This window comes from Mustelus asterias, chromosome 2, assembly GCF_964213995.1.
Source record: "Mustelus asterias chromosome 2, sMusAst1.hap1.1, whole genome shotgun sequence".
Taxonomy (NCBI): domain Eukaryota; kingdom Metazoa; phylum Chordata; class Chondrichthyes; order Carcharhiniformes; family Triakidae; genus Mustelus; species Mustelus asterias.
The window spans coordinates 131,514,866-131,524,137 of NC_135802.1; the positions used below are offsets into that span (position 1 = coordinate 131,514,866).

At 44.4% G+C, this 9,272-nt stretch overlaps 1 protein-coding gene across 5 annotated transcripts in view; it reads left to right on the forward strand.

Annotated features, from left to right (window-relative positions):
• LOC144511333 (F-actin-uncapping protein LRRC16A-like) overlaps positions 1–8,107 on the forward strand; it is a 380,857-nt gene extending 372,750 nt beyond the window's left edge. For 4 of the 5 annotated variants that reach the window (XM_078241629.1, XM_078241637.1, XM_078241604.1 and 1 more), the window contains one exon: positions 6,559–8,107. In XM_078241629.1, the coding sequence (XP_078097755.1) occupies positions 6,559–6,767 (209 nt within the window). In that variant the 3' untranslated portion in view covers positions 6,768–8,107. The remainder of the gene's footprint in view (positions 1–6,558) is intronic. The other variant, XM_078241621.1, reaches the window with a different exon arrangement.
• The last annotated feature ends 1,165 nt before the right edge of the window (positions 8,108–9,272 follow it).

Sequence of the window (9,272 nt, forward strand, 5' to 3'; positions counted from 1 at the left end):
GGCGCACTTTTTCCAATTTTTTTCTAACTGCGCATGCGCAGTTCAGAGCTCCGATCGTTCCAGCAGCGCTAAGCCCCGCCCACAGCACGAATCGGACTGGAGATAGCTGAGAGCGTATGGGAGCGCCTGAAAGCGGATTTCTAAGTCGGATCTGTACTATGCCCAGATTCGGCACTTAGAATGAAAATGGTAAAATCAGGCCTCGTGTCTTTTTTTATTCCTTCACCATCTGGTGGTTTGGGATTGCATCTTAGCATTTGCGTTTCCAGGTTCCATTTGGGCTGTATGTTTTTTTTCATTTGGAGAGGAAATTGGTACGTTGAGTGGAGATCAGTTTTGAAGTTGTTTATCAGGGACTGTAGGTACAGCTCTAGAGCAGTCAGCTTATGGTCAAATCTTTTGAGATATTGACCCAGTCAGGAATAATCTTTTAGCACTGCTCTTTGACAGAGCATTAGAGCTTCTGGCAGAAACTTTAGACATTCTTAGTAAAAGTTCGAAGACTGAAGACATAGGGGCAATCTTACCAAAAAATCCTAAGTGCCGATTGAGTGTGAAAACGGGAGAGTTTCAGATCTGTTTTTTTTCGGCAAGAGAAAATTTAAAATCTTACCAGACTTAGAAAAAAAAGAGGCAAAGTGTGATTCTCGCCAGTAGGGGGAGTAGGAGGAATAAACAGAGTGCATTCATAGACTGATAGAATCCCTCAGTGCAGAAGGAGGACATTCGGCCCAACGAGTCTGCACCGACCACAATCCCACCCTATCCCTGTAACCCCAAGTATTTATCCTGTCAATCCCCTCTGACACTAAGGGACAATTTAGCATGGCCAATGCACCCAACCCACATATCTTTGGGCTATTCACGCCAGGAAGCCAACTGCTGACTGCTAGCGGGCGCTATTGCACATGCACCTGATCTCCCAATGCACTAGTACACTCCAAGATCACAATAGACTCTTTTCCAAGTTCCTCTGGACCGTTGAGAATCCAACCCTAATCTCAAATACATGCAATTCCCTAACCCTGATGGAAGGTCCAATTTCATTAGGGATTCCTTTGAAACCTTGAATCTGGCCTTCTGAACATGGGACTGGGTTAGTGGCTGAACCACTTTCACTAGGACAATGTACACTTTGTAGATTATCTTCGCAGCAAAAGACACAAACCTCAAGAAAGGTTTATTGCACCCTGACAATCTCTACTCTCTCTTGAATCTGGCTCTCTGGGAGATTCCTAGTTGTATTGATAGTGAATCCCGAATCTGACATAAGGCCTAAAAAAGTTAAAAGTAAAAATGAAGATCAGTGTATTTGTATGGTGTTCTAAAAGATCATTTGGAAGTGTTTTAGATGAGATATTCAATTTAAACATTTTGTTACACGAGAGTGAATAGGGATGTGGAATCATGGTGAGCAAATGGAGTTGAGATACAGATCAGCCATGAACTAGTCAAATGGCAATCAGGCGTGAGGATTGCCCACTACTATGTTCCTAAATGAGTTGATGTTTCAGATGTAGAAACTGCACAAATGTTCCAATTTGTTTGAATTCTGTTATAATTCATAGGGCAACTGTCATGAAGATAAGGCATATTGTTCTTCATACAATACATAATGTACTTTAATTTTTCAAACACGTACATAAATTGTACTTCTTTAGAGTTCATAAACTCATCCAAATACTAAAATAGGGCCACCTCATATTGACAGATGTTATTGATGCACCATCAATCGAGCAAAGACTAGTTTGTATGCAAGAACAAATAGGCTTTTATTAGCAAAAGACTTGGAGCACACCCATGCCAATGAACTGGTCCAGACTGAGGCAGGGGGGTGGGGAGCAGTCGCCTTTATACCTGGACCGGGGGGGAGGAGTCTCGGGTAGGGCCAGCAGGGATGTGTCCAGGCATGTCACATATACAGGTAATAAGCTAACAGTGGTTTACCACAGTTATATAAATTTAGTGGTCCAAGAACACAGTTTTGCCTTTTAAGATGATTTATATATTTTTAAAATGAAAATCACGAAGCATTCTCAATACCCTTTATCTTGGCACAAATTTGTTCAAATCTGCTTTTTTTTTTGTAACTTATTTTTGAATTTTCATTACATAACAAAAGCTATATCATATTAAAGGGGAGGCCAACAAAAAACTAAATTAAACATGGTTGACATTAAAAAATATAACAGAATAGCATTATTGCAACAATAATAAGCTTTAGTAAATGTTGATAAAAACTTGACGTAAGATTGCACCCATTAGTAGTGATGTCAAATTAAGATGAAGGATATTGTGTTATATGTGCAATATATTGTATTGACGAGGGGTAGTCATTGAGTCGTACAACGCAAACAACGCCCTTCAGCCCTACGAGTCTGCACCAACAATAACTACCACTGAAGTCGCATTAATCACAGGTTGAGGGGAACCATGAAAGATCTTTTAAGGCTGAGTATTGGAGTTGATTTAGAGCCAGAGAACAAATCATAGCATCTTCACCAGAAAAGATCTCAGCAAATTTGTAGAGCTCCAAAGGATCAGACCAGCAAAAGGAAATGAGTATGTGACGCAGGCAGTGTAAAGCCTGGCAGGAAATTGGCACAGTATGGCTTGCCACCACAGCCCAATCTAAATTTCCCTCTGTTGATGCTGGGAAGACAGTAAGAGTTTTAACAACACCAGGTTAAAGTCCAACAGGTTTATTGGGTAGCAAACACCATTAGCTTTCGGAGCGCTGCTCCGATGCTGGGAAGGCCAAGCCAAGGCCTAAAATCCTCTCATTCCTCATTGTGGCACACTGGTTAGCACTGCTGCCTCACAGCGCCAGGGACCCGGGTTCGATTCCTGGCTTGAGTCACTGTCTGTGTGGAGTTTGCACATTCTCCCGGGTGCTCCAGTTTCCTCCCACAGTCTGAAAGACATGCTGGTTAGGGTGCATTGGACATGCTAAATTCTCCCTCAGTGTACCCGAACAGGCGCCGTCGTGTGGCGACTAGGGGATTTTCATAGTAACTTCATTGCAGTGTTAATGTAAGCCTACTTGTGACTAATAAGTAAATTTTACTTTCTTCTTCAGTGATGGACCTGCTGAGGCAACAGCAGGTTGCCTTTTGGTGCCACTAATACAATCCTGATACCTCGATGATAGAGCCATATCCCAGTGTACCTGCAAATGATCCCTTACCCAGGAATCTGGGCCAGGATTATCATGGGCTCAATGCAAATATGAAATAAGAGCAAGGAATGAAGACCATTTGGTGTATTCAATTTATTAAAAGAATTCAGTCATGGAACCATGATTCAAAAAAATAAAAGCAGAAGATGCTGAAAATACACAGCAGATCTATCAGCATTTTAACAAAGAACCCAGGTTAAAATTTTGGGTATTGATCCTTCATCCAGTTGTTCCCATCAAAATGAATGTTTCTATCCAAAATATTAAACTGTCATTTTTTTGTTTCAGCTGCTTTGTGTTTTTAACATTGGCATTGTGAAGGGGACGCGTGTATTATTTGGATTGGCATTGCTTAAATTTTCGTTGTTCCCAGATTTGCACATACCTTGTGTTTGTATTTGTTTCATGTTCTTGATGTATTATTGCTATTTATATTTGAGGTTGAGAAGTCGCTACCATTATGAAGTTGCCAGAACGCCTCCATTCCTAGGAGGCAGGTTCATACCAAGACATGCTACCATCTCCCACTTGCACAAGCTTATGGGAGGCAAGCTGCAAGTGTAAATCTGGGGGGGGCGATTTTCCGAATTCACCATGCCGATCCCAGAAAATAGCGTGTGGACCTAAAAATCGACTTCACACCCGACGCAAAACAGTTTGCAATCATCCCATCCCCTTTCTAATGGCGTGAGTCCGATTAGCATATTTAAAGTAGAATTTAAATATGTATAACCCATTCGAAACCCAGTGCACGGAATCTTCCAGCCTTCGCGTACGGCGTGATAACAGCGAGCATCAGCCTCCACTAGCGGAGACCTGGCACGATGGTCACACGTGGGGGGGGCTCGAAGACTATTGAGGCTCCTGGGTGGTCAGGGGTGTAGCTAGGCGGTGTCTATTGAGCAGTGCCCACCAGGCACCCCAGCAGTGCCAGTGGGGACTGGATGGGGCATAGGCAGGCGGGATTGTGTAAGGGTAGATCATGGTGGGAGTCAGGCAGGGGGACTCACCGGGAGGACCCGATGTGGGCGACCCGTGTCTAGAAGTGTGAAATATGCCACCAATGAGGAGGAGTGGGTCCTGATGACCGTGGAGGGTGGGAGGGAATCTCCCAGAGATAAGGGTGCCCTTACAGAACAGTGCCTGAGCACTCTGAAGCCAGGCTCACCAGCTTGTTAAGGCTCCATTTCCCCAACCCCCCCAGTACTGGCGCGAAGCTCCTAACTCTCCAAAAAAGTGAGTGAGTGTGGGAGGATTACAGTGCGGAACATGCCTGAGAGACCGGTGCAAATTCACTTTGTTATTCTCGCTGTTATCTTTCACTTAGGGTGGAATTTTCCCAAAACATTTCTAAGTGTCACATCAGCGAGAAACATGATATGAATCATGCTGGGCTCTCGGGCAAGCTCCGTATCACAATTCTTACACACTTATTGGAGAGTTGGGAGCTTGCCGCCGGTACAGGGCAGTGAGGGGGGCAGGGGGAGTCTGAACACGCTGGTGAAATCAGCTTCAGAGCGCTCTGCCGCCATGTTGCAAAGGCGGCCTGATCTCACGGTGCACTGGATGCCTCTGACGGACATCGGACTCCTCCTCTTCTCCCCCTCCCCCCCCCCCCCCAACCCACATCTCCCTGCCCTGACACTGGTCGTCTGCATCGGGGCATCAGGACTATCCCACAGGGTCCCCTGTCTGACCCCCAACATGCCATCCCTCCATATCATCATGACCTTTGACATGCCCCCCCTCCCCTCCCCCTCCCCCCCCCCCCCCCCCCGTCATGACCCCCTTTGCGATTCACCCCTACATGACCCCCCTCCTCCCCTCCCGGCATAGGCCCCACCTCTCTGGCACGCTGATGGTGCCTGATATCCACTGCTGCGGTGTCTGGTGGGCACTGCTGCGGTGTCTGGTGGGCACTGCTGGGGTGTCTGGTGGGCACTGCTGGGGTGTCTGGTGGGCACTGCTGGGGTGTCTGGTGGGCACTGCTGGGGTATCTGGTGGGCACTGCTGGGGTGTCTGGTGGGCACTGCTGGGGTGTCTGGTGGGCACTGCTGGGGTGTCTGGTGGGCACTGCTGGGGTGTCTGGTGGGCACTGCTGGGGTGTCTGGTGGGCACTGCTGGGGTGTCTGGTGGGCACTGCTGGGGTGTCTGGTGGGCACTGCTGGGGTGTCTGGTGGGCACTGCTGGGGTGTCTGGTGGACACTGCTGGGGTGTCTGGTGGGCACTGCTGGGGTGTCTGGTGGGCACTGCTGGGGTGTCTGGTGGGCATGCCGGGGTGTCTGGTGGGCATGCTGGGGTGTCAGGTGGGCGCTGCCTGACTGGCAATGTCCACCGTGCCCCCCGATCACCCGCCCCAACGTGACCAGCTCGCCAGGTCTGCGCTAGTGCAGACCAGTAGTGTTTCCCGCTGGCATTACGTCCTATCAGGGAGGTGGGAGACATGCATGGCAAACTCCCTAATGGTATTGAAATCCAGCCAATTTCATGCTAGTGAACTTCACGCCCTTTCTGGGCATGAAGCGTTCACGCTACTCGGAAGGGGCCGGGAAGATCAGAAGTCTTTTTGCACTGGGTGCAAATCGAATTTTTAGCTTAACATGCTATTTTCCCTGATGGCCTGGCGCAGCGAGGTCGTAAAATTGAGCCCTTGATTTTTTGGGGGGAAAATTCCACCCATGTTGTTTTAAGTGGGACGGATGTGTCACAAATATCTGTAGCTGCTGATTTACTCCACCTGGTGGCCATCACGTGAAGCACATGTGTGATCCTGTCCTGATGAGCAATGCTCTGTTTTTAATTGTGAGCTTATGGAGCGAAATATCAAATGTTTATTACATATCTTTATTGTTTTTAGCCACTATAATATGAGTGAATAAATAGGTAGGGTAACAAGGTTAACTACCAGCTTCCAGAATTCTCCCCAGCAAATTTGAAAGTATCTCCCGATTCATGATTTTGGCTCTAAGTTCTCCAAATGTGCAAAAACTTAATCTAGTTTCCATCTGGAGAAATGTGTTGTCATTAGCATCAAGCTGATGTGTATTCATTGCTCACTGAGTGATCGTGGCAAATTTACAGGTTTCAATTGACTTAACAGATTGTCTCTTAAGCGTTTGAACTCCAGCCACTGAATGCTGTTTTTCTTTTTGAATTGAATAAATAGTTGGACATGAATGTATTTCAAAACTTCAGTTGCTTTAGAACAAGGCTTTATAACCATCTCTGCCTTTCAGGCCATGTTTCGATGTAAAACACAAGTGTTCTGAACATGTTCTTGTGAACTATTTGTGACTTCATGTACCTGTTGTGTCTTCTGCTTTCCCTGTTTTGATGTGTTTTAAAATAATCCCTTCTCCGTTGTTATTAAAAATCACCAGTACGTCAAAGTTCTGTGTCGGAAACAAGTTCCAGGCAAAGCCCACGCTCCGAAGAGGTCAAACCAGGCCGATCTTCTGAGGATCAGGAGTTGCGAGGGAAGGAGAAAATGTCCAAGAGAGAGCGGCAGCATTCGAAAACCGAGGGGAAGAATGGCAGCAAGTCCAGCGATTCTGGAGAGGAAGGCGACAAGGACTACATATTTGTGTAGAGGTTTTTGGGTTGGGAGGTTGCGCAGCACCAGAGCACACAGTGATACAAGCGATCAGGGTGTAATGATGATCTGGCGGCACGGTAGCACAGTGGTTAGCACTGCTGCTTCACAGCTCCAGGGACCTGGGTTCGATTCCCGGCTCGGGTCACTGTCTGTGTGGAGTTTGCACATTCTCCTCGTGTCTGCGTGGGTTTCCTCCGGTTTCCTCCGGGTGCTCCGGTTTCCTCCCACAGTCCAAAGATGTGCGGGTTAGGTTGATTGGCCAGGTTAAAAAAAAATTGCCCCTTAGAGTCCTGAGATGCGTAGGTTAGAGGGATTAGCAGGTAAATATGTGGGGGTAGGGCCTGGGTGGGATTGTGGTCGGTGCAGACTCGATGGGCCGAATGGCCTCCTTCTGCACTGTAGGGTTTCTATGATTTCTATGATTCTATGATTGGTTTCTATTCACCAGCCAACCATCAAATTAATACTTTATAAAAACTGAAAAATGACATTTTTAGATTTCTGGCTTTCAAAACAATCAATTTTTTAAAACTCGATTGTTTATTACATTTATTTACTGCATGCACAATATTTTACTTTTATTCCTGTGATTCCAATCTCTTCCCTTAATCATTCTTCTCTGCTTCTCACCTCTGACAAGTTAACATTCCTTTTTATTTTTGCTACTATGTCTGCAAATGTTGGCATTTTTTTTCTCATGTACTGGAATTCTGTAAAGCAGCTGTGTGGAGACATTGTAAACCAAGCAACCAAACTGGAAACTTTTTAGGGTCAGCTTACATAGAATGGGGAGAAAGTTTACGGATGTAATCCTGTATGCTTGTATGTGTGTGTGTGTATGTGTGTGTGTGTCAGATGTGCACACAAGATGTAATCCTGTATGCAATTGAGCAAAATAATGATACTAACTGAGCACATTAAATAAATACATTTGTGTAATTTATTATAAATAAGAGCTTGGATAAAGATTTGTAATGCTCGAGCAGGGCATCTTTTGTCCCCCAGGTGTACAAATAGTCCATTTCAGATTATTAAATCTGTTTTCATAAACATTGCCATAAGCACAATGAGCAAGACTATGTGGGGATGGTGGGTCCATCATGTGGGGTGTAACTTTTAGCAGTTTCATGCTAATGGACTGTTAGAACCGGGAAGTTTATTTTTATGTTAATCATTAGGCTAACTGATGATCTGTTTATCTACCCACTTTTACATCTGAAATTAATTAATCATTATGCCTTCCAGTGGCCTATATTGCTCACTGTAAGTTAGTTCCAGTGTAGAGGGGATTTCTTTCTGTATATATTTGTACCAATAAAGAGAATGATTCTACAGTTCTGTTGCCATTGTATTAATGCATTCTGTAGCAGTTTATCACTACATGTTGCATTGGTTTTATCTTTGTATTGTAACGAAGGTGATTATGGACACAACATTCAATCCCAATGAACAAAATGCAGAATCTGAATTGAACAGTAAGCAACAGGAATGGCGTTTGTTCATTTTGAGACTAAAATTGAGAATTATTTATGAATAATTTTCTGTGTATATATTTTATCCTTCTAATTTGTACTTGTATATTAATATGCATTCTAGTTTTGGGTAATTTTGCACTTTCTTCCCTCTAATAATTCTGAATTTCTTGGCATCTAATATCTGTGTCTTTACACCTTTTTTCATGTAGAATATGGATCCGAAGGGTAGCAATGATTCTAGTTGAGGTAAAATGAATATTTGATATTTCTTCAGTTAAGCAGATAACTTGTGAATAAACCACTGATTCTTTGGCCAGAACTAATCGAATGTATGATTGAAATCAGAAAGATGAAGAGAATTTAACTAACAGACTGAGATTTACAACACAGTGAGCAGCCATTCTGCTCATTGTCTCTGTGTTGTATTTTTTGATCTTTTTTTCATATAAAAGATTTGGAAATGAGTCATCTTTCAGTGTAGTGTGCTTTGAAGTAGAATTAAAACACTCAAGAAGCTTGACACCATTCAGGACAAAACAGCCTGTTTGATTGGCATCCCATCATCCATCTTAAACATTCATTCTCTCCACTCTGGCACAGAATAACAGCAGTGTATACCATCCAGAAGAAACACCACAGCAACTCGCCAAGGTTCCTTCGACAACATCTCCCAAACCCGTGACTTCAACTCGCTAGAAGAACATGGGCTGCAAATCCATGGTATACTGCCACCCGTAAGTTTCCCTCCAAACCATACAGTAACCTGACTTGAAACAACCATTCCCTCACTGTCACAGAGTGAATATCCTACTGCTCCAAGTCAAAAGTCATGGGTTCAAGCCCCACTCCGAAGACTTGAGAACATAATCTAAGCTGGCTTGGAGGTACTCATTGATTAGAGGTGCAATCTTTCATGAGATATTAAACCAAGGATCAATCAAGTTGGATGTAAAAGATCCCATGGTATGATTCAAAGAAGGACAAGGCATGTTCTGGTGTATTGGTCAGCATTTATTCCTTAATC